This window comes from Aspergillus lentulus (assembly GCF_001445615.1).
Source record: "Aspergillus lentulus DNA, contig: Alt12, strain: IFM 54703, whole genome shotgun sequence".
NCBI classification, from domain to species: domain Eukaryota; kingdom Fungi; phylum Ascomycota; class Eurotiomycetes; order Eurotiales; family Aspergillaceae; genus Aspergillus; species Aspergillus lentulus.
In genome coordinates, this window is record NW_028322115.1 from 219,228 (window position 1) to 242,500 (window position 23,273).

The 23,273-nt window shown below is 50.9% G+C and overlaps 9 protein-coding genes across 9 annotated transcripts; 2 read left to right on the forward strand and 7 right to left on the reverse strand.

Annotated features, from left to right (window-relative positions):
- Positions 1–620: 620 nt before the first annotated feature.
- ALT_6033 (uncharacterized protein) lies at positions 621–2,062 on the forward strand (the record flags this gene model as incomplete). The annotated part of the gene is made up of 2 exons (XM_089600013.1): positions 621–1,205; positions 1,265–2,062. The coding sequence occupies 2 exons, from the start codon at positions 621–623 to the stop codon at positions 2,060–2,062; spliced, it is 1,383 nt and encodes a 460-aa protein (XP_089455475.1).
- Positions 2,063–2,314: 252 nt separating this feature from the next.
- Positions 2,315–3,349, reverse strand: ALT_6034 (putative plasma membrane ammonium transporter (Ato3); the record flags this gene model as incomplete). Its single annotated transcript, XM_033555718.2, has 5 exons — positions 2,315–2,479; positions 2,532–2,707; positions 2,759–2,878; positions 2,936–3,036; positions 3,087–3,349. The coding sequence occupies 5 exons, from the start codon at positions 3,347–3,349 to the stop codon at positions 2,315–2,317; spliced, it is 825 nt and encodes a 274-aa protein (XP_033411609.1).
- Positions 3,350–5,027: 1,678 nt separating this feature from the next.
- On the reverse strand, positions 5,028–8,937 carry ALT_6035 (high-affinity fructose transporter ght6; the record flags this gene model as incomplete). Its single annotated transcript, XM_089600014.1, has 7 exons — positions 5,028–6,129; positions 6,180–6,436; positions 6,489–6,814; positions 8,312–8,617; positions 8,664–8,769; positions 8,820–8,874; positions 8,927–8,937. 7 exons carry the CDS (start codon positions 8,935–8,937, stop codon positions 5,028–5,030), a joined length of 2,163 nt encoding a protein of 720 aa, XP_089455476.1.
- Positions 8,938–9,486: 549 nt separating this feature from the next.
- On the reverse strand, positions 9,487–11,157 carry ALT_6036 (putative RAN small monomeric GTPase (Ran); the record flags this gene model as incomplete). The annotated part of the gene is made up of 5 exons (XM_033555715.1): positions 9,487–10,437; positions 10,486–10,709; positions 10,759–10,912; positions 10,957–11,049; positions 11,098–11,157. The coding sequence occupies 5 exons, from the start codon at positions 11,155–11,157 to the stop codon at positions 9,487–9,489; spliced, it is 1,482 nt and encodes a 493-aa protein (XP_033411606.1).
- A 359-nt stretch (positions 11,158–11,516) lies between these two features.
- ALT_6037 (uncharacterized protein) lies at positions 11,517–12,096 on the reverse strand (the record flags this gene model as incomplete). The annotated part of the gene is made up of 3 exons (XM_033555714.2): positions 11,517–11,567; positions 11,624–11,970; positions 12,027–12,096. The coding sequence occupies 3 exons, from the start codon at positions 12,094–12,096 to the stop codon at positions 11,517–11,519; spliced, it is 468 nt and encodes a 155-aa protein (XP_033411605.1).
- A 698-nt stretch (positions 12,097–12,794) lies between these two features.
- On the reverse strand, positions 12,795–15,268 carry ALT_6038 (glycoside hydrolase family 95 protein; the record flags this gene model as incomplete). The annotated part of the gene is made up of 3 exons (XM_033555713.2): positions 12,795–14,470; positions 14,522–14,748; positions 14,793–15,268. The coding sequence occupies 3 exons, from the start codon at positions 15,266–15,268 to the stop codon at positions 12,795–12,797; spliced, it is 2,379 nt and encodes a 792-aa protein (XP_033411604.2).
- A 355-nt stretch (positions 15,269–15,623) lies between these two features.
- On the reverse strand, positions 15,624–17,250 carry cp6 (carboxypeptidase S1; the record flags this gene model as incomplete). Its single annotated transcript, XM_033555712.2, has 5 exons — positions 15,624–15,688; positions 15,745–16,011; positions 16,057–16,570; positions 16,620–16,950; positions 16,997–17,250. The coding sequence occupies 5 exons, from the start codon at positions 17,248–17,250 to the stop codon at positions 15,624–15,626; spliced, it is 1,431 nt and encodes a 476-aa protein (XP_033411603.2).
- Positions 17,251–18,432: 1,182 nt separating this feature from the next.
- Positions 18,433–19,848, reverse strand: ALT_6040 (amine oxidase, flavin-containing superfamily; the record flags this gene model as incomplete). Its single annotated transcript, XM_033555711.2, has 1 exon — positions 18,433–19,848. One exon carries the CDS (start codon positions 19,846–19,848, stop codon positions 18,433–18,435), a length of 1,416 nt encoding a protein of 471 aa, XP_033411602.2.
- A 1,911-nt stretch (positions 19,849–21,759) lies between these two features.
- Positions 21,760–23,148, forward strand: ALT_6041 (uncharacterized protein; the record flags this gene model as incomplete). The annotated part of the gene is made up of 4 exons (XM_089600015.1): positions 21,760–21,848; positions 21,915–22,431; positions 22,489–22,917; positions 22,975–23,148. The coding sequence occupies 4 exons, from the start codon at positions 21,760–21,762 to the stop codon at positions 23,146–23,148; spliced, it is 1,209 nt and encodes a 402-aa protein (XP_089455477.1).
- Between the last annotated feature and the right edge of the window lie 125 nt (positions 23,149–23,273).

Genomic DNA, 23,273 nt, shown 5'->3' on the forward strand with positions numbered 1-23,273 from the left:
ATTTCTTGAATGTACACACACATATGCCACTCAAGACCAAGGAGAAAATCATCATCTGGATTTCATGTTGAGTGCGAAGATGGGAATGGTGCAGTGATTTGTAAGCCGCTGTCCCGGTTTTCTCATGCCTTCGGACTAACTCAATCTTTGTTCTCTCGCCAGGGATCCCAGCCTGGTCCGCGCATTTAATTTTATACTCTTCAAGGACACATGCACTAGTTGCGCACGTAATATAGATAACACACGCAAATTCGCGAAACTGCGCCATCGGCAGTTCGGCACTCGGCAATGCCGCCCTTTCGGGAATCCATCTCGAAACAAGTGCGAGGGCCTAGCTCGAGATCCAAGTTAGGTAGGCATTGGAACATGAGAGATGTCATTGTCGTTCATAACAGGGACGCTGATATTTGATGGCAAGCCTGCGAGCAGTGTCGCAAGAGTCACGCCAAGTGTGATCAATCGCGGCCTTGCGCTTTATGCAAGCGACGAGGGATTGAGTGTTCCTTTTGTCAAGATGTTACTTTTACCGCGCTGGAGTTCAAAGCACCCGCGGCTGGCTTTTTGAACCTTGTCTCAAAGACAGTAGGAGGTCCAGGTTAGCAGCATTCACGGGTCACCGCATGGGACACTCTAACGCCTTCCGAGTAACAGCGACCTTTGTGGACGAAACGGAAGAGGTCGCCGACCTATATCAGGTCACAAGTGCGAGCTTCGAGGCCTCGAGCGTCTCATCAGACCAGCACCCGACGCCACGGCCTGTACTATCCAGCCACGGTTGCCCCGTCACAGATGCCACGGACGCCTTTTTCCTCTGGCGATACATCGACTTCATCGGGCCGCGCTTCGACATGTTCGACGATGCACCGCGGTATTTCTCGACAGTCGTGCCGCAGCTGGCTCTAAACGACCCGCTTGTCCTGCTAGCCTGTGTCGCCGTTGCAGCCCGCCAGTACTCCCTCGTCAATGACCAGCAGCAACACAATCACGAGCAGGCTTTGACATACTACAACGCGGCTATCCACCTGCTGTCCAAGCGGCTACAGGATAGCGGGCCAGACCCTGCGGTATTTGCGAGCTGTCTGCTTATAGCTCATTGTGAGATGGTTGAGAGCAAGGCTACGGCCTGGGATTTGCACCTCAAGGGGACCGGGGATCTTCTCAAGATGCATGGTTGGCATGGGATGAGCGGTGGTTTGGCACAGGCTGTATGTCCTATTTTTCATGCTGTGATGATGTCGGCTAACCGGGAATCTTGAATATACAGTCATTCTGGATTTACTGCAGGATGATTATTCTGGCGTCTCTTTGTGCCGGCAAGCCGGCAGCATTAGAACCGAAAGAATGGATTCCAGGGGGTGTATTCTCTGATCCTCCCACGTGGACACTCAAGTCATGGCAGAAAAAAGTCGTTTTTCTCTTCGGAATGGTTCACGATTTCTGGAGTCGCACGCCCGACGACATGGAGCAACACGCTAAGCAACCTCACGATGCCCGATGGAAGGAGCTCGAAGCCGAACTGGTACGCCTCCAGTGCCAAGCTCCAGCCGCGTGCTCACCGATAAGTATTCTACCTCCAAATGGAGAGGACAGTCCCTTCCAGTCCGTGCGATACTTGAACGGTCCCGTGTCCGCCGCATGGCAAATGCTGCACACTGCGTTTCTCATCCTCACAATTTGCACGCCTTTCTCGCAGGCTAGTGGTCGCCTTTCTGTGCTCTCCAGCCCCGATGTGAGTCGCCGAGCGCAGATGTACGCGCGTCAGATTATCGGCAACTCGCTGGCGAATCGATGCACCATTGCATGGGCGAATGCCGTCCAACTCCTTACACTTGCGGGTCAATGTCTCGTGGTAGACGCCGAGCGGAATGCATGCGTCCGCGTTCTGCGAGAGATTCAGCAACAAACGGGCTGGAACACGCGAGCGAGCATCGACCGACTTGGCGCGGCCTGGGAGAATGGTTGGAGGTATGAGTTCAGGGGAAGGCACTCGGCGGTCGGACAGGTAGATGCTGGGAAGCTGCTGTATCATGTTTGGCTAGGTGAGGAGAGAAGTCCAAGCTAAATGATTTGCGCTTTGATATGGCGCTAGACTTGGAATATATGAAAGAAGAACAGAAATATATATATTTATGTTCAGGCACCTATCACTTCCACTTTCTACCAAGTGGATATCATGCCAATACAATACCCCAAATACGTCGCTCGACGTTAAGATATCTAGCAGCTCCCTCACCTCCATCATGAATACCTAATATGTCTAACTGGCGATTATTATATGTTCTGCACCAGTCCAAAAACCTTATATTGCTTCTCCTCAAACCTCAGCTTGCTTCAAACGCATCCGCTGGCTCCGTCCTGGTATGACCGTGCTGAGATCGCCAACAGGAAGCGAGATGGGAAAATCAACGGCCTCGAGGATTTGTGTGATGAAAATCCACCAGATCGGTATGCATAGTGCAAAGTTGAAAGCGCCGCCGACCTATAAACAAACTTGTCAATCAAGCAAAATACACGAGGGGATATGCACTCACCACTTGCAATTTCTCAGCCAAATGGAGATTCCCCACGGAAATGGAGAAGAAAGCACCGGCGAATAAACCAAAGGTGATATTAAGCAAGAAGAGCGCGGAGAAGAGGCAGACGTTGGTTCGGAGGGAGCATATCAGATATATGAAGGTTAGGACCGTCAGGGCCACAAAGTAGAATCCTTTCAACCAGTCAGCCACAATTAACGTTAAATTGATTGTGCGTAACGAACCTATGCTGGCGTTATACATGGGTGTCTGTTGTCCCTCGAGGAAGTTGCCAGTGGACGAGTAATGGGTTCCAGTAGCGAAGAATGGCATGAGTGTCGTTCCTTGGACAATCCAGAAGGTTCCTGTCGTGGGTGATATAAGTATTCTGCCTTGTATGGAAAGTAATTGGGCGTACATACCGTAAGTGAAGAAAAGTGCGCATGAGAACGTGTTGCCAATAATCCACTCCCCAATCCCACCGAATATTTGGACCATTCCTCCGAAGAAAATCAAGGCAGGACTAGATAGGGTCAGTATTGCCATTCAAGTCTGTACACAGGATCCACGTACATAATAGCAGCTCCATTGCCACCTGCTCCCCTCCACCCCATGACGATACACGCATTCGGGGTAGAAGCAAGCAAGAAACCCAGCAGAGAAATTGGTGTAGGATTTCCCAGCTTCTTGCGCAAATCCCCTGACACCGTGGGACTCTTCGGGTTCAAGTAGAGTTTCTCGAATGCCTCTCGAGAAATAGGCAGGAAAACGCTCTCCGCCGTTTGGATGCGGCGGAGAGGCTCGTCTGACTTTTCATTGATCACACCGTTTGACATGATGTTTGGTAGGATATAGCCAGAAGCAATTTAGATGGTTGGTGAAGAAAAGCAGGGCAGCACCTCCGGTCAAGCATTCCAAGGACGGCATTTTATAATTGTAAGAAATCTTGTTTTCCTCTTAGTGTATGGATTCCCCTTGGCTCCATCATCAACTAATCATGCGATACATCGCCCTGCCTCATCCCGGCGATCTCAATACTCCCGTTGGGGACTTTTCCGGGGAAACGCGGGGGAAACAGCGCAAGTGGGTCGTCGTCTTCGGCGTGGCTTCCTCGCACCTTGTTTAGATTTGAGCAAATGCCGAGGACACGGCATTAACACTTATGCTTATTCCCGCTCTGCAGACAGCTTATCTACTTGTTCTTTACAGAGAGATCTAGAAGTCTGGCTGGGGTTGGTCTCCTTCTGATTCTTTGTGCTTGAAATCTATGGGAATTGTGACATTTCCATCACATATCCTCTCTTGTACATCATTTCTATACACCACTACCTTTGTACATCCCTCGGGAGTCCCCTGTAGGGGGACATCTCCAGTAGCATATTACCGAGGTCAATGGCTCATTTGGACAAGACCCACTGAAAATGTTGGAGCTAATCTAATCCCCGCCAAAAGAGCGATAACTCCATGGTTGAAAGTTGAAACTTCAAAATGGACTTAGCGACGCTACCGGTGTCCCCAGAAGCTTAGAGGATGTGCAACTATCGAATACTATATCCAACCACGCGACATCAAACGTGGCTAGACAACCATATGTAGCATAGTTGAAATAGTAGTGTACTGCGTGTCAACATACTATTGCTCAAAGTTGCCACTAGCGCAAAGACTACAACATGCAGTGCAGGATAGCTCAAAAGGTGTAAATGCAGATAGGCCGATCTGGCCTGTATTGAAGATGCTTGTCATTTGTCCATGTCCCTCCCCAGCTATCGCAGCTCCCACGGCAGTTGTTGTTCCCTGATCTTACTAGTTTGATGTTCATAAACTTAATGTCAGTTGCAAACTTACTATTTCCTCCCCATGGTGTCGAACTTCGGGTGAAAGGATACTCCGAGCATGTATTGGCTAGCCCCTTTCCCAAGACATGGATGCTGAGTATATCTCCTGCCAAATCCGGACGATGGCGTGGCGACTGCTCTCCTAGGAAGGTTGTAGTGCTAAATCGTCGATAACTCGCCAAGAGGATCAATCTCCTTTGTCGCCCATAAAATGGGCGGGGTGGCAGTGCCCCTATCATAGAGTTTTTGCGCTAGACCTACACCATTTTGTAACTTTTGTAAGGTAGCAGCTACGACTACTGTGGTACTGACTTTCGTCAACGTTTCGAATAGGACGAACTGAACTGTCTAGTATACCTAGACTAAGCTACACTGCAATGGACAAGGCATATATACTCGCAATATGCCCCTGAAACAAGTCAATTAAAGATATTTAGGCGGCTCGAAAGCTGTGCAAGAGATCCTTTCGCCTAGTTGCGCTGTCAACCTTTGCAGTAGTAACTAGGTGACTGGATGACAAGCGGACAGGGGCCGTCGTACCGGTATAGTCATTGAAGCGTGAGCGAAGAGAAAATACATAATACATTAATATACAAATATCCGAATAAATGTTCTGCTAGAGTAGGTACAATTCTGTTGTAATGACATGACGAGAATTTTAAGATCCAGTATCCAGCTTCTACACACTCTGTGGTTCAGGCTGAGCACCAGACGTCTCCATGTGCTCATTTGTGCCCGCGGCGCGCTTCTCGGACTCATTGCGGGGATCCACCTGGTCAGGAAAGACATACTTGGAGCTGTGCCACGGCTTGATTTTCCACACGTACATCGTGTCGATCTCCTCCAGCGTTCTTCCCTGTCCCTCCATAACGGTGAAGTACACCATCCCAGCAGCGAGGAACAAGCATCCCGCAAAGACGTAACCATATCGGAAATCAATTGCACCGGTGATGAACGGTGTGAAGAAGGCGAGTAGGAAGTTCCACAGCCAGTTGGACGCGGTCGCCAAGGACATGGCGCGAGCTCGGTATTGGGATGGATACAATTCCGCGATGATGGTCCAGACCATTGGACCCCACGTGGACGCGAACCCAAGAATGAAGAGACAGGCGAATACCACCATGACCACACCGGCGGTGTGAGTTCGTTCCGGAAACTCACGGTCAAGCGAGAAGTGGCCGACAGAGGCGAAGACCATGAAACATACGAACATCCATAGGGCACCGGCAATGAGGGACCGACGACGGCCATAGTTCTCGATGAGGTACAGACCTAGGAAGGTGGTTCCAAAATTCACGCCACCCAGAATCATTTGCGTGACGTAGCTGTTGGAGATACCAGCGCCCTTGAACACGGTCGTTCCATAGTAGAAGAAGTAGTTGGCGCCGGTGAGCTGCTGGAGGGCCTGCAGGGAGACACCCACCGCGACACGATACGCCATACGCGGGGCCCGGAAGAGGTGAACCCAGGTGACCTGACCACCAGCCACTTCTTCCTCATATTTCTGTTTGATCTCCTCGAATTCGAGCTTCAGAGCGCGATGGTTCTTCGGGATGCCATACATCTTTGAGAGCGTTGTAATGGCCTTATCGATTTTACCATGTCGGTAGTCATATCGAGGGCTCTCAGGGAACATGGCCATGCCGGTACCAAGAATGAGGGCCCAGAGGTATGTGACGCCCATTGGGATACGCCAGGAGCCAGTATCGGCTCGTGCTTCAGTGCCAAAATTGATGCAATTGGCTACGAAGATACCGAGTGTGATGAACAATTGGTAGGTACTGTGGCCGTCAGCGCTGTATTTGGCAGCACACGGAATTCAACGACTTACCTGACCAGAGAACCACGAATATGTCGAGGACCGGACTCTGCCATGTACATAGGGACCAAAAGGGAGAGGGCACCGACACCCAATCCGGCAACCCAACGGCCAACCGCTACCTGGTACCACTTCCCGCTGGGAGAGGAGATTTGAACGGTGATTCCAACACAGACCATCAGTGACCAGCCAGTGATGGACCACTTCCGACCGATGCGATCCGCAATAGGTGCAGCGATCAAAGCTCCGATCAACGTTCCAATCGATAGCTTTCACTGGTCAGAAGAGAAACATTTCCAGGGGAAACTGAAGTAAACATACCAGCGCGACAATCAATCCGGATCGGACGTTGGAGAAGTAAAACGTCCCGTCCGACTTTTGTTGACCGTACCGTTGCAGGAAATTGTTCATCGCCAGGAATCCCGAGATCTGACCGGTGTCGTAGCCGAACAGGAAACCGCCCATGGAGACAAACACGCCCATGATGAACGACCGCCAAGTCAAGAGGGGAATATGAGTATCGACCAACTGACCGTCATCACCCGCGATGGCAGTCTGGGAGTGCGTATCGGATGCCACATTGTCATCCTGGTAGTAGGCGTCAGGATTGGCCTGAGGCAACTTGGGTTTCTTGAACAGCATGTTCACTACGAATCACCGGAATTTTAGTCCAATTAGAGTTCTTTTGATTAGAGTGGGAGTCAGCTCTGCAGTGGACGACGGATCGTGGGTCCTTCTCGCAGCTTTACAGAAAGTAATAGCGTCCTATATAATACAAATTCTCCGCCAAGCCCCAATGAGGTCATACACAAGCACGCCCAGTTGGGACGCCTTGTGCCATCACAAGAAGCATCATCCTAGCAGCCTCACGGCCTCAGTCCCAATCATCCTGTCATCGTCGGTGATCCCCGCTTGGGTCCCTGCTCACGTGGAGGGTCGAATTCCCGCAACTTCCGTGGTACAGAGTAGCAATTCCTGTTCCTCCACAATCGCAAAGAAACCGATGAATGAGATCGCGAATATTCCGCCGACCCACCAACAGAGAGTTTAGACGACCTGTTCAAGAGAAAGTTTCGGTTCTAGACGCAGCAGTTGTGGGTGGCGGATCCTGGGGCAGTCCGGGGAAGAGCGCGTCGTTGCCGTCATCGTCCGCAACCGGTCAGCCCACGGCGACTTTTGACAGGTCGATGGCCCGCCAATAAGCTTCACTAGCTATCACTGATGACCGCAGCCAAGTCTCTCGATTCATCATCGTGTCTGGTGGCTTGATGGGAAGCTTGTTTTTTCGTCATGTGGGGTGAAATAATTGCTCTAGGGGGGTACAATGCATGGTGCAATATGTTAACAATGTCGAGTGCACAGTGCTTATTCCACCTCAATTCTTTGACCATGCTTATAAAACCCCCTGGCTTGTGCAGACTTCAACGGCGAACTGAATTTACTCCAGACATTTGTTTACCACAAAATTAATTAACGGAGAATGGTTCTCTTATTAGGCGAGAAGCAGACCCCATATAGATCGGACCACCTCCACCGATCGGGAACCCCATAGCTAAATTGACCCGATAAGCTTTTACACTTATGAGTGGGTTCATTGGGATTGTATCCAACTGTTCAGTCTAATCTACTAGCTTGTTGGGTCCACAATAGACCGCGTCAGCTTTTATCCAGATACTTGTTCGATGAAAATGCTCAATGCGTTGGCCAGACTACCGATGGGGCATTTCCCATTTCGAGCTCTGCTCGGCGCACGCGAACGTACAATCAAATTGATAGACCAGCCCCTTGCGTTCTTTATGACTTGCAATATAGCTCGTAATTCAGCTCTGGTTATTATCCCTGACAAAATAAAAGGGACAGCCGGGACACTGAAGGGAAAACCGCCATGGTGAGTAAGCAAGCGGGATACCGCAATAGGAAGGTCGCCCCTGAAAAAATCTTCTCATGCAAGGCAAATGTCATCTTGCTCTATGGCAGTCTATAATGCAAATATGGTACACTCTATATCTAGAGACAGCACGAATTCCACTCAAGCAACAAGCGGCACATCTTGCGGGCCAACATTATTCAGCAAGCTCAAGAAGCAGTTCCATCCTAGCTCAGTTAGCATCAGAACCAAACCGTAAACAGGGATCAGATCATACCAATATTCAAAACATTGACCGTCAGCACCCGGTACTGCAGCGGCACAAGCGCAAAGTTCACCAGCTGCAGGAAGGGCCACACCGTCCAGTTCGCTTTCAGCGCTGGCCAGTACGATCTCTCCAGCTTCTCACTGGGACTTCCGCCCTCCAAGACGGACATGCTGGACAGGAAAACTCCGATCATGGTGGGAGCAAATAGTAACTGGTCGGCTGCTACGCGTCCAAGCACAGTCCGTTGTGCGGAGGGCAAATTGATGCGCCTCTGCAGGACCTGGAACCATTTTGTGGCCAGGGGACCGAAAACAGCTACCACTGTTAGGAGGGTACGGTTATAAGGAAGAGGTTAACCTACCACCACCGTAAAGAGCCATTCGTCCTGTACGGATCACATCATGCTGAGCGATACCCCTTTTCTCCACGGCTTGTTGGGCGAGGCTGTCTCCGACAGCGAAGAGACACTGTCTGCAATGAATAACTGATTCAAATTCCTCCTGAGGATAGAACTAACCGCAGTCGTCAAGCTTTGCGTCAACAGAGGACGCTGGACTAAACTCCGCTGGTACCTATATCATATTGTGTGAGCGTGTCATTCGCTGCCCGTGCCTAGTATCTTACCATTGAAACATTGTGATTTTTCAAATAGAACGTTTAAAAAAAAAATAAAAAAAATAAAGGATTCTGAACAATTCTATATATGAAGGTAATTGAAGGTTGTTGATAAAACTTGATCCTGAAAGGGGGAACGTCACCCCTTTTAGGATCATCGCGTACTACTCCACATGGTTTCGGAAGTCTGAAAACGGAAATCCACCCGCTATGAAGTCATGGCGGGCCTCAGGCACACCCTGTACATTATGAATCGATCCATTCACTTAAAATCCCATTGAAGCCGAGTCAAATTCCTCGGTGCTACCCTGGTAAGAAATTGGGACTGCAATTACAGCAGTTACCACCCTCGAATCAGCGGTTATGGTGAGAGTAGATAGGGGGAGCAGAGTTCTCTACTGTTGAGATATATTACACCAACTAAGGTATGGATATGAGATCCTGGACTGATGAGGACCATGTCCAGACACCTTTTTACATCTACTCGATGAACGTGAATTCTGTACGCAACGAAGAAAGTCCAACATTTCTGTCTTTAGGCCATACAACTTCGTAGATCAAGGCCATATCTAGAGGAACGCGCCCGGCACATACCCCAACAACACATCCTTCCTCGCCAGCTGCCTTAACCGCTGCAGTGTATCCGAACTGGTCGAGATCCCCTGAATCTGGCACTCGCGGCCAATACTATTCGTCAGTTTATCCAGAGAGATATGCGCAACACTCTTTTTGTTCGCGAGTACCTCCACCTCATCCTCGGCCACCTTGCGCGCACAGTCATACATGGCTGTATACCGAATTAGATCGGGAGACATGCGCACTTCGTCGGACTGGGGCTTTTTTGAGTCGTGGCAGCAGGAACGGCATGCTGTCGTGATGAGGGCAAAAGAGGGGCTGTCGTTTGATAGTTGAGCTAGGGGCGTTCCCTGGATGCACTTGATGAGCACCATTCTGATGCAGTGGATGCACAGGACGAAGAGGCTCTGGTCTTTGAGCGACGTTGGTCGCTTTTCTGTGGATTCGAGTGCTTTCTTGGATTCACGATGCTCCGTTCTTGGTTCGTGATGCTCCTTTGTAGGTTCGTGATGCTCCCTTGTTGGTTCGTGGTTCTTCGTAGCTTCGTGCACTTCCGTCGGCACAATATGCAGCTTTGTCTCATCAGCTTCTGCAACTGGGAGGGTTCTATTGACTGCCGATTTGGTCTCGCTGGACACTGAAACAGTCCCGTAGACAAGCGGTTTAATCCCATTTTGTACTTTGTTAGTAGTACTGATAAACTTCAGTTGCCCGTTAGGTGAATCCGCCTTCTTGGGCGACCCGATGGCGGTTGGGGGGTTTTCAGACGAGATATCTGATGTTGTTGGCGGCAGTAATTCAGAAGCAGGCATCTCCTTGGCCAGAACACGGGGTCCAAATTCATCTTTAGAATCTTGGGATCCATTTTCCCGGGGCGACCGGTGGTGCCGAACCGTTTGAGATTCCAATACTGCCGGTCCAAAATGGGGCAGCGGTTTATACCACTGGGAAGTATTAGCCATGTCGACCAATAGCATGGCAGATGTACATACCATGGTAGGATTCCTCAACAGCTGCCTTGCAAGATCAATGAACGGTTCATGTATGTTCCCCAGATCCATGACAGACATCTCCACATAGCCCGTTCCTTTCTTCTTGGGAAAGGTGATTGCCTTTGGCGGCAATTTGGCATCCATCGGGGCATCATCCTTGTTCCCACAGATGCAGATGGGAATATACTTCCCAAGACGCATCCCGTCCTTGTTCACGAGGCTTTCTTTACGGTTCCGTCAGCGATGGCCCAGTATGGAAGGTGCTATACATACGGTACCAATTAGGTACATTGTTATACGAAATTCGATCAGTCAGATCAAACATGATAATCGCAGCATCGATCTCGTCGAATTCACTCGAAGCCAGGGTGTTTGGTTTCTGATTGCCGCTGACATCCCAGACCTCGTACCTCACCGGGCCGACGGTCTAGAACATGAGTAATTGTATTATGGCCAGGCGGAAGAACTTACCGTGTGTAGAAGGATATCATGTTTCTCAACATTAGCCGTTACCGGTAACGAATGCTCGAATCTCTTTTTGAGATATCGGTGCAAGAAGGCCGTCTGCGTTGGTTAGCCAAGGCCCACGGTGGAGATGAGGAATCACAATACCTTGCCCACACCGGAGTTTCCCACCAGGAGCACTTTGAATGTCCTGGTATCCTTGGTCATTTTGATATGGATATTCACTTATTCGCTGGAGAACAATTATACGATCAGTGGAACGGTAGTGGAATATCATTCACAGGGATAATCCAATTCCAGGCATGGGTCCCTACGCGCCAGTGTGGCTGGTCGGAATGTGGGGTATTAGGTATCATTCGCTTATTATTTAAAGGATGATCTGGCCGATCGCCGATATTGGGCCTGAACCGGGATCTATTATTGTGTACAGATGTATATAGACATTAATGTCCTCCCATGATTCTGACAAATAAATTATTTCCCACAATATTCTATACTAAGCCAAGAGACAAGAGACAAGCTCCATATAGAGTCCACTCCGCATAGGGACAATATCATGTCAACCCCTAGTAGTTCTCGACGGTAAAAGGACCAGCCGCATTGAACAAGGTTGGCATCTATAATCTCAGTCAGCTTATACTCTAGTCAACCCCATGTCAGAAGGGCTGCATACCTGCGGCGCCGTCTCCAAAACCGTCTCGATCCGCAAATACCACAGCGAGTCATCCTCGACATCAGGTAGTGACTTCGGGATCTGGGCCCTGAATTTTCCATCCTCCTCCTTAATCCCTCTATAGAGAATGACTGTCTGTTCAGCATTGACCCCAGTGGGGCCAGGCTGAGGGTTGTTATACATCACGATCTTGTAGTCGCTGCCAGGATACTCGCACAGAGGATCAGGGCAGTGGCCTGTCGGGTTGCGATTCCAGCGAAACTCGATCTTGTCGCCGAAACCCACGGTGGCATTATCGGGGAGACCTTGAAAGACGTTGATGCAGGGGTAGTCGCGTTTTCCCCATGCTATGGCGTGTACTGGTGAGTCTCGGGGCAGGTGGTGAGAATGGGGTCTGACTTACGCTGGTTCTTGTCAAACGCGGCGGCGCAGACGGTGAGGAGGGAAGAGACAATGGCAGTGGTGATCTTCATTGTGTAGATACTCTGTGATTCAAGGCAATCTGAATGTGTGACTGAAGGCAGTGTTGGTGGATGGGATGAAGAGTAGGGCGCCCCGGGGTTTACATGTTTTTGAATCCCGTAGTCTGTCATCTTCTGCAGAGCTGTTGGGCTTCTGTACCGGACCAGATAGACGATGTCCATTGGAAAATATGAGACTAGTTTCTGGGCATGCAAAGGTCTCAGATCCTCAAGGATTCGAGGAACTTTATTAACCTCATATAATCCTTCACAATTTCCCCCTGCCACTCTAAAATCATTCCTTCTAATATATTACCCCTTTTCCCCAATCATTCTCAATATGTACTCTTGGGGGTTGTCACTTAATGGTTGATACTGCATAGTAGACCTTACTGGTTTTCACCTTACTATATTCCGGTGTAGCATAACCTCATCACGGCCTTGGTTTACCCCAGATATCCTGAAACTAACTGCAACCGGTTCAAGTCTCAGGGACAATCTCCGATCTCCTTCCGTAGGAAAAGTGACGCAAGTGAGACATCGACGCGTTGGCCGCTTTGGCATTATGATCAGCCACTTTGCAGCGAGGCTGTGTTATATATTTAGCCTGTCTTCTGTGCCGAGCATCCTGGCTGCTCCCTGTCTCGGACACACAGTCATGTCTGCTGTCCAGTTAACTTTGCATCCCGTTCCTCCTCCAGGAACGTCCTTCATTTCAACCTGATTGTATAGGCCTTTCCCGCAACTGTCCGGATCGATCCCGTATACTCTTCCCCGTCCACAGTAAACGGCTTCCCATCCTGCACCCTCAAAGCCAGCACTCCTCCGCTCCTCGAGTCAATCTTGGCGGACTTCAACACCCCATTGCTCCATTCCATATCGACGACGAAATTCCCCCGCGCAACCAGACCACTCACACGACCATTTGGAACAGCGTCCGGCAGCGCCGGGAGGAGATGCACCACCGCATGACTCTGCAGCAGCATCTCCGCGATTCCCGCCGCGAAGCCAAAATTGCCATCGATCTGGAACGCACTGCCAGGCCCCTGGTCGGTGTTCCAGAGGTTGTCGGTTGGGTATTTCTGCAGGAAGTACTGCGCGTGGTGCCAGACGCTGTTGCCATCGAAGAGACGCGCGTAGAGACTCATTGTCCATGTGCGAGACCAGCCTGTGCTGCCGCTGCCTGAGGTGATGCGTTGGTCTAGGAGGACCTTGGCTGCGTTTGCTAGGGTTTTGTTGACGAGCGGTGCCATCTGGGAGCCGGGGTAGAGGCCTAGGATGGGGCTCATGTGTCTGTGCCCTGGTTCGGTCCCTTCGTACTCGCGTCGCCACTCGAGGATCTGGCCGTGGGAGCCGATAAGGGGTGGTCGGATCTTCGAGATGTATTTTTGGGCGTTGGTCAGGTCGTCGCCTGTGATACCTAGGACCTTGCAGGTTTCGATGACGGCTGCGAAGAGCTCGTGGAGTAGAAGGTTGTCCATTGTTGGTGCCAGGTCGATTCCAGTGGTCTCACCCGGGATAGTCATGTCCTTTGGGATTATGAACGCGTTCTCAGGGGAGATCGACGGACCGCTGGTGTAGTAGCCTTCGAAGTCAAAGAGGTAACAGTAGTAGAAATCGGCTGCGCTCTTGAGGAGTGGCCAGATACGCGTTTGCAAGAGGGTCTTGTCTTGGGTGAAGCGGTACTGGTCCATCAGATTCATCGACAACCACGCACTGCCCATGGGCCACATGGTCCACCTGGTTCCATTATCGACAGGGGCAGCATCTCCCCAGAGATCGGTGTTGTGGTGCAGGATATACCCCGTGTCGCAGTGGTACATTTTCTTGGCAACGTCCTGTCCATGCGGAACGACTTTATCCATGAGATCAATGGCGGGCTCGAACGTGTCTGCAAGATTGGTAACCTGCGCATGCCAGTAGTTCATCTCCAGGTTGACGTCGACGGTGTACTTGCCTCCCCAGGCGGGTGAGTAGTCCTGGTTCCAGATACCCTGAAGGTTGGCGGGAAGACCGGAGGATGATCCTGCGCGAGAGGATGCAATGAGCGAGTGCCGGCCAAAGTTGAACATCAAGGTCACCAATTCGGGGTCGCTGTTGGGGTCGGTTCTGTAGTTCTTGAGTCTGATGTCCGTGGGCTGGTTTCCTGCGGATCCGGATGAGCCCAGCTCCAATTTGACACGGCCAGAAAGAGACTGGTAGTCTGAGGTTGCAGCTTGCTTCACTGCTGGGTAGCCTGATTTCACCGCGGCATCTAGCTGTTTCTTGACTACCGCATCTCGCCCAGTCTCATCGGGATATCGATAGCATGTCTGGGTGTCAAAGAAGATATCCACAATCGAGGCATCAGTGACCACAACCGCGGTTCCGTTGGTAGTGATTTGACCTACAACATTATTAGCCTTTACGCATAAAAGGGGGATAAAGATGAACATACCTCCACGATTCACCACCCTCGCCTGCGCAGTAAACCTAATAGGATCGGTACTTTGCCCACTATTCGCCTTCAGGGTCAGAGTACCCATGCCCTTACTACGTCCAGCAATCAAGCTCTCCACATATCTACCTCTTTCCAATGACGCAACCACATTCAAAGCACCGCCCTTGCTCGCCCGCAGCCGAACGGCCAATATGCCATGGGGATGACTAGCCACATACTCCCGACTAACCCGTCAGCCCTCCTCTATTCCCAGAGAAAAGCAACTTACCTATAAACCACATCCCCAACCTGATACCTCACACCCGCCACCCCTGCGTTCAGATCCAAAAAGCGCGTATAATTCCGCACACCAGCCGCGTCGTGCCCAAAATCCAATCTCAACGATGCAAGAGGGTGATACTCCCTCGGACTACTCGGAATACTCACCATTTCCTGCAGCACAACATCGTTCGCAGCACTGAGGTTGCCCGCCTCAAGCATAGCCCGTGAGTCCGTAAACCCTTCGTACGCCTTTGGGTTCACGCGGTCCTGGAAGGGACCACTCCAGATAGAGTTCTCGTTTAGGGTGATGTTGTCAACTGCGCCGCCCCAGATTGCGGCTGCGAGACGGCCATTGCCGATTGGGAGGGCGGAGGCAAAGTCCCCAGCTGGGGTGGTGTACCATGTGTATGTCGAGGGATTGAATGAGGAAGCGAGGGTTGGGGAGAGGGTAACCAGGGCTGCCAGTGCTGAGGTGAGCCACATTTTGCTGGTGTTTGCCAATCAATGCTTTGAACTGGTCACTAAATGCGTTATTCCCCCGCCCATAATCGTGTGAAATATATTTCATAGTTCGAAGTGCGGGGGTTCAGTAATATAAGCACCTAAGACAGACATCACCAGGTGTCATGTATATCCCTGACCCTCACCAGGAATTTAGCCAGAATGCATTTATCCAGGCTGATCGGCAGTAGTATACCAGGTATAAGCCGGCTTCAACCCCGCAGGATCTACAGACATACGATGGCACTATTTCTCGTACTTCAATGCTAATTTGCGATTAAATCATATGTCAGGTATATACATCCAATCATATGTCCTAAGTGAGCGCACGGAATTTCTAAGTTGAGAAGATTGGCTTCTTCTGAAGTATCTGCTTGAAGACCTGAAGCGAGGCTTCGGGTTCTACGGAGACATATTAGCATTGCCCTTGACCATGCGCAGCAGCAGGGTAAACTCACGGTAGTAGGGAACCTCGTGTCCGGCCTCATACACCCTCAAGAACGAGAAGTTGTCCACATATTTGAACGAGCCCTTCTCGACGCCATTAACCGTATACGGCGCCAGATTCTTGGACTTGAACGTCGCCTGTCCGGGAAAAGCAACAGCATTCGCAACCTCGTAGTTACCAAGCCAGTTGCAGATCCAGTCGGCGTCGCCCGCCCACACGATAACATTGATTCCGGACTTGACCACGTCGGAGAGAGTGGACAGGAACGAGCGAGGGTCTACGTCGTCAGCTGTGCACTCCTAGGAAGCAAGAGGGAACTTACTATCTCCCGTTTGCGAAAACTTGTTATACGGTCCGTCCGGGCATTCCTGGTAATTCGTACGCGCACCAATGGCTTTGACAACGTCGGCGTTGGCGAGGTAGGTACTGTATGTCTGAGGCGGAAAAGGGTCGTTTCTTGGCTGGCGGATATCGTACACATCAAAGTCACCAGAATTACTGATCGGCCCCTCAATGTTGGAGTAGCAGACACTGTCGGCGTTTCTACAGTCGGCGTTGGTGCCTGTCTTGGCGCATTTCTGGATCGCTGGCAGACACTGGCTGTTGTAGACGCTCAGCAGACGGGTGCGATCGGAAGAGTCGATGAGTTGGTTGTAGGTGTTGTTGTAGCTGTACTCGATGTACGCCTTTTCTTGGATGGCCGAGTCGATCCAGCCGTTGTTGACTCCCAATGCGACCAGGTTGATGTTTTCGCCAGACACCGTTCCGGCTTTGATGGCGGCGTTTTGCTCCTGAATGTACGAGGCGAATTCGGGGCCATAGTGTCCGCCGTAGGACTGGAAGATCAGCTTTTTCTGCTATCGCAAGCTCAGAGACGGGACTTACCTCGGTGAAGATGCCAAATTCCCGGCTTTCGTATTCCGGGAACTGCGCGTAGAAGGCCTGCAGCAACTTCCACACATACGGAGCAGCAGTCTCCGTGCTGGACACTTTGTTTGTACCGTAGGAGAAGCCAACGCCGATGGGCTGATCAATATACAGCATGTTGGCATAGTTGTTCCAGCTGTACTTGTTCAGCGAGGGGGTATCTTGGCCGTTGACAAAGTGGCAAGGGCCGTTCTCCTGGAACAGACCGATCATGGAGGAGCAACCAGGGCCACCGTTGAACCAGGCAGCGAGGGGAGCCTGCTTCGGGTTGTTGCGGGCCTCGAAGAACCTGCGCATATTAGGTCTGCATATCGATGTCATTGCATAGTACGTACCAGAACCACATGTTCATGTTATCCCCGACAGACAGATATCCAGAGTACTGATTCACCCCGGGAGTGGTCTCGCAGATACCCGAGTTCTTGACAAACTCCATCTTGGCTCCGGTCGCAGCATGTTCAAACACAGTATACTTGACGCCATTCTTGACAACAGACGAGATGCTGTCTTTGGCTGCGCTGGCCGTGCTGGCCGGGGCAGCACTGGCCCCTGCTACCAAGAGAGGGAGCAACCACTTTTGATACCACATTGTTAACCTCGAATGCCTGATTCTACCGATACACGGGAGTGGTACATCCTTGCCATTGGGCGATCCCTCTTTATAACACCAGAAACTGCGAAACAACGCCAAGACGAGGGGTCATCGTCTGAACCAATATCCGCTTCATATCAATTATGCTTCGTCAGGAACAAGCCTTATGACCCTCTACCGCCGTCGGAATACGACGCTGTTATCGAACATGCATCAATCGATCAGATCACCTTCCCAGTCCAGGCATTCTTCCGGTGGAAGAATCGTCAAGACGACCCAAGCTTTGCTCAAGACAAATTGGCGATCGGCAGCCAAGACCGGAGTCCGGACGAATATGCGACGGCAGCGGATCAACATCCCTGATCATGGTTACATTCGGCTGTTCTTGTGGGACTCGGACAGGCCAGAGGAAGAGGGGAAGGCAAGTCAATCAGCCTGATTGGTGATATCCATGCCCCTGATGATTGTCCCATATGTTTATCTCAGCCGGGGGGTTTTGCAATCATCCCGGAGCGTAATCTATTCAGATAGCTTATCTCAGACCAATTTATCATTCTAATATATTTCACATGCTATTCCCAAGAATTCTCGGTCGCTCGCTACCTTTCAATCTGCCCATCTCCGGACTTCCTTCAAAGACAGCGATGAAAAGTCCAGTGATCGCCCCTGAAGGAACATGAAGAAAGTGTAACAAATAGACAACGATCGTTTGGCAGGATTCATTCTTGGCTAAGCTGTCAAGGTGGTCTAAACTGCGTGAACAGCGCATCCATGCACACTGTATGACTGCTGCTCCGAAGTGTTGCCGACTCACAACAGCCAAAAATATCGTCATTCAAGGGGTGCTTTTATCCCTTAATATCTTTAGCTTTTGGGCAATCCATCTCGCTTCCTCACTTGAAATCCTTATTTGCGTTTCTGCACTAGGAGACGAACATAAGTTGCCCAAGAAGTCCACTGCAGGATCTTCGGCGTATGCGGTTCCCTTCTACAGTTACTACTCCTCGCCATTATCTTCTAATACTGCTAACAATATAGTACTACTCAGCTATTGCGGAACGGACTTCGGGAGCAGGATCCTCAATAACACTCTGATATTAAGCTAAGCTGTGCGCAAACAAAGAAGCGATCGTCCCTTATGATACACGATTACAGACCACTTAAACAATCTGCAGCACATCAAGCAAACATAGTCTTCAACAGATTGTCGGTAAACCTCCAGACGGCAGCAGAGTCATGCGTATGGAACGCAGCGCCGGTATAGTATGTGTTCCGCTGTCCCTGCAATGCATACAGATTCCTATAGAAGCCCTTGGCGATTTTGTCGGCCGAAACGAACAACGCGAAGGGACTGTGATTGTTGATGGCCAGGATCTCAGGCTCGGAGGTATTGAATTGCGCTTCACGTAGCATCATTACACTGTCTCTGATGCTCTTCTTCACCTCGTCCTCGGTCTTGGCCTCCCCGCCACCGTAGTAGATCGTGTAGACGTCCGGGACGCGAGACGGCAACATGGCGTACACTCCCGGCAGATGAGGGATATTGTACGGCGTGTCGGCAGCGCGGTTGAGGATGTCAAGTCCGGCTGGCAAACCAGGGACTCTGACCACAGTGGTGTAGTAGAAGGTGTTTTCGAACTGGCCAAAGACGCCACGCTCGGTATCGTCCAGGTCGAAATTCGCCAGGTTTTCCAGCTTCGGCGGAGCAGTGATGACGGTCTTTTTCGCGTTGATGAGTTGGTAGCCCTTTGGAGTTCGGACCAAAATCCGATGCGGTCGGTCTGCTGGACGCTCCATGCTAACCACGGTACTGCTGAGCAATGCATCAGCACCCAGTTCCTTGAGCGCAGCCTCATACAAGGCCCCGTTGTTGCCGTCCACCGAGGCCAGGAACCCATTCTGCGCGCCCAGCGCTACCCCCAGACTGAAATGCTTCATGATGTATATGGTCCGGTACTGCAGCCAGTCATTGAGACCTTGCGCATACAGAGTCAGGGTCTCCACCGCCGGTGCGAGGTCGTATTTCTTCACGAACTCCCCGAATGGGAGCAGCAGGTCCGCCGGCACAGGATCTGGGAGGTTCCATCCCTGCTCGAGAAAGGGACACTGGAGCAGCTGCATCGCATACCGCATCATCGCCTCGGTCACATTGCCCTGCGGAGGGGGCACAGTTTGTCCCGTGCGCAGATCGACGCGGGCACTATTGGAGCGTCCCAATTGCACGGTGGTCGTGGAGATGTTGAAATGGGCGAGGAAGTCTCTTGCCTCGGGGATATTCTGCCAGACCTGGACGCCGTAGTCGATATGCTGGCCGCTGACTAGATCACGGTAGGTATTGGTGTGGCCGCCTAGGAGGGGTTCCCGTTCGACCACCACGACGCTGTGGCCCATCTTGCGGAGCTGGATAGCGGCGTGGGTGCCAGAAGCTCCGCCTCCGATTATAGCAACATCGCGTTCGATGGTACTGGCGTTGTCGTATTTTGATAGATCAGGAGCGGGACCGCCAGGACCGGCGGGACAGCCGGGGTGTGCGATGGCCTGCCCCAGCAAAAGGCTGGCCAGGAGGGACTTTGTGGTTCTCATTGAGATATACATGACACACATGGCTTGATTGAACCTCCGTGTTAGAAAGGGAAGATCGCATTTTTATGCCCTTTCTCTCAACTCTGCACGTGCCCGAGAGTACCAGCATGGTGGCGCAGGGGCAGAGTACTGCCGTGGCATAATTCCCCGGCTGGGACACAGAATTAGTGGGAGACTATCTTGTCGAAACTCTAAGGAAATGAGTTCAGATCGTTCAGATCCTGTTGCTGGCTCAGCAATATGTACCACAATCAAAAGGCCTACTCTACGTAGTGTGTTCATTGGGCTGTAGCCCCTTAGGCCTTCCGCTCCCTGTAGGGCCTTCAGACCCGTACCATCCCCTAATAAAACGAGTGATATCAAATATGTGGCAGTGCTGCACTGCTGAATTCTTCCGGATCCTCTTGAATCCATCCACTCCTACAGAGTATTACTAATTTACTACGACGACGACGACAGCGACGTTGCCTCATACTACTGCCTGGGGTGATAGGTTGTTACATTGTGTAACAACCCAGTGGCATATCCATACAGATCAACAACATCTCATAAATCAAGGCAAGAGAAGACCGCATTACAGCATCTGGTCTATTGTCTCTGATTACGCTATCTGAGAGCAGACGGGAACCTTATTTAGCATTCAATCCAAGCAAAATTGGAAGCTAAGTTCGGTCCGAAAAGAATTCTCTCAGAGATAAGGACGTATTCGAAACTGGGCATCTTTGTCCCTTTTGCCGGCGAACCTAATTTTAACATGCGAAATGTTGTCCTTGAAATAAATGACCCGTGGGGAAGGGCTTGGATGTTGACCCTTCACATACATCGCTAACCCATCGACTTATCTTATGCTACCTGATACTTTTCAAGTTCACATGCAAGGTCCCCCGATGCTCAATCATTCTATGTCAAGGAGTGTGCTTTTAAGGAGTCGAACTCATTGACTGGGTGAACCTACCATGGTTTGTTGATGATGTGCCATGATTCCCGCGTAGCATATCAATATAGCTGTCAAAATGACGCAGTACTAGTCCAGCTGCATATCCGTCGAAAGAATTTTCAAAATGCCAGTTAAATGCTTGGATCCTTCCTCGTACGGCAGAGACAACTTGTGCTACAGCTGTCTATACGTTAAGTACGAACGATGCCTCCCGTTAGGGTATCCCCTTACTGTATTCTTTGCGGTCATAATGCCCCTGCAGGATGTATAGACAACAGGAAATGGACAAGCATGTTCCGACTTGGTGAGTGAAGTGCCTGTCCGATGGCCGCTGCAGCACCGCTGACACAGGCCCAGTCTCTCAGTCTGGAGACGGCGCACAAATCTCTGGCTTGGGATTTCGCTTGGCGGAGATGACGTGGACAGTCCCTCGTGCCGCGAACAGTTGTTGGAACGATAAACCGGAGCCTGCATACATAGAAGTTTACTTCGCCCCCTATTTCGCCCACGTCCATTCGATGCCCGCATTCCTGTTGCACGAAGCATGCTGGTCACTCCTGAGACGTATTTACGGCCAAAGGGCTGTACCACTGACTCGGCTACTGGATGTGTGCAACTCGCTGTGTCACCTGTCCTGTACTAGGATTAATTGGGGTCATTCGTATGGCGGGATGGTTGAGATATCTGGCAGAGGTGTGCTTCATTACAGTGTAACTGGGAGACATGAGACTTGGCGGCCGATGGAACAAAATCCCTTTCCTGATGGCAATCGGGCCTTGAGGTTAGCGTTGCAGAAAGCCACGAGACCCAAGAAGTCCGTGAATCGCAAAGCATCAAAGCCGTATCCGATCAAGAGAGTAAAATCGCGCCCGGAGAGTGTTAGCTGTCTTGATCAGCTCCCGTTGGACATTTGGTTTGAAATATGTGCTTACCTGAAAGTGCACGACTGCCTGAAATTACGGTTCCTGTCAAGGCAGTTGAGCACCATGATGCAGAGCTCACACTTTTGGACATCAAAAATCAAGTCTGAGGAGTGTGGTTTCGCATTCGAGGTGCACGAACTGGAACCCAGCAAGTTTGTTAACTCAAGTTGGCTGTATCGCTTTATATGCATTCAGCGTGCTGCTGCTTTACACAACAGAGCCAGGATCTGGGATCTGGGACAGTGTCTGAAAGGCATCCTGGACTTATCTGAACCTGACACAACAACTATCGTTAACAACCCCATGGACCCTGTGGGCATGGATTGGGTGAAGCTCCCTTGGCCTATCAAGGCTCCTAATACCGGCGACCCTCAAAAATACATTGAGGGCTGCCAAATCTTGTACACACAGCGCGTGATTTTCTCTAGTCATTTGCGTCAAATCACTGCCTCATGCATTGACATTGAGGACACAGGCTACATCACAGGTCTGAAACTTTCCTTCGACAACGGGACCAGCACGCAACTCGGTTACAGATCTCGGAACAATCCTTCAGCCGATATAGTAGCCTTTGGTGGTTTCATTGTCGCAGTGGGGACGGCAGGAATCCATGGGTTGCAGATAATCGACGAAGACTCCGACGCCACAAAATGGTTCGGTTCGAACGAGAGATGCCCTCAAACACGTATGTTGAAGTCGGAAGAGAAGATTGTCGGAATGACTGCTTCTTTTGATGTGAGGATACTCGCTAGCCTTGCAGCCCATTTACCACCTGTACTAATGGCAGACTAGGGCTTCAAACTCGTCTCTCTGGCGCTGGGCCGGCCAAACCAGCGAAAACGTAAAAGTTGGCGGTCTCTCCTTCATACTGCCTTATGGTATCCATGTCTCCCCCCAGACAAACTACGCATGGAAGAGGGGTTTTCAGTGGGCCAATCGCCCACGAAATCTCGCCACAATCTCCTCTTCTGGGTCTGGTTCGGTGGTCCAGGAGGGTCGTACCTTCAGTACTTGACCGGAATATCCGTCACAAGATCCCAAGGCGGATTTGGGGGCATCGAATTCCATTTCTCAACCGACAGCGTCCCCATCACGTCCAGGAAACTGGGTCTTTGCGATGACAAGCAGGGGCCGGATTTTGCCATCGATGGTGCAGGAGGAGAGTACATCACGTTCGTCTATGGGAGGCTTCCGCAGATGCCTTACCTACCCGCTCTAGTGGTGTGTCACAAACAGGCTTTACGGGCCGGGCTGATTAAAGCTGACATCCGGAGACAGATATACACAAACCGCGGTCGAAAGTTTGCTGCCCTCCGTCAGAGTTTCGACGTTGCGAAAATGAAACGGCTCTTCCCCGGTGAATCCAACTCCATCCTGACGGGATTTTATACTAGCTATCGAGATCATGATTCTCCAATGCGCAGCTTGGGTTGCTTGTGGGAACGAAGCTAAGAACCGGCAGGCACCGTCAGCTAAAGAGAATGTCAACTGACGCAGAGAGGACAGTTCAAGTTACTATCGACATCAAACTTCAGCACTCTGCTCTGGCTTGCTATTAGGCAGATGCGAGCGCGCTT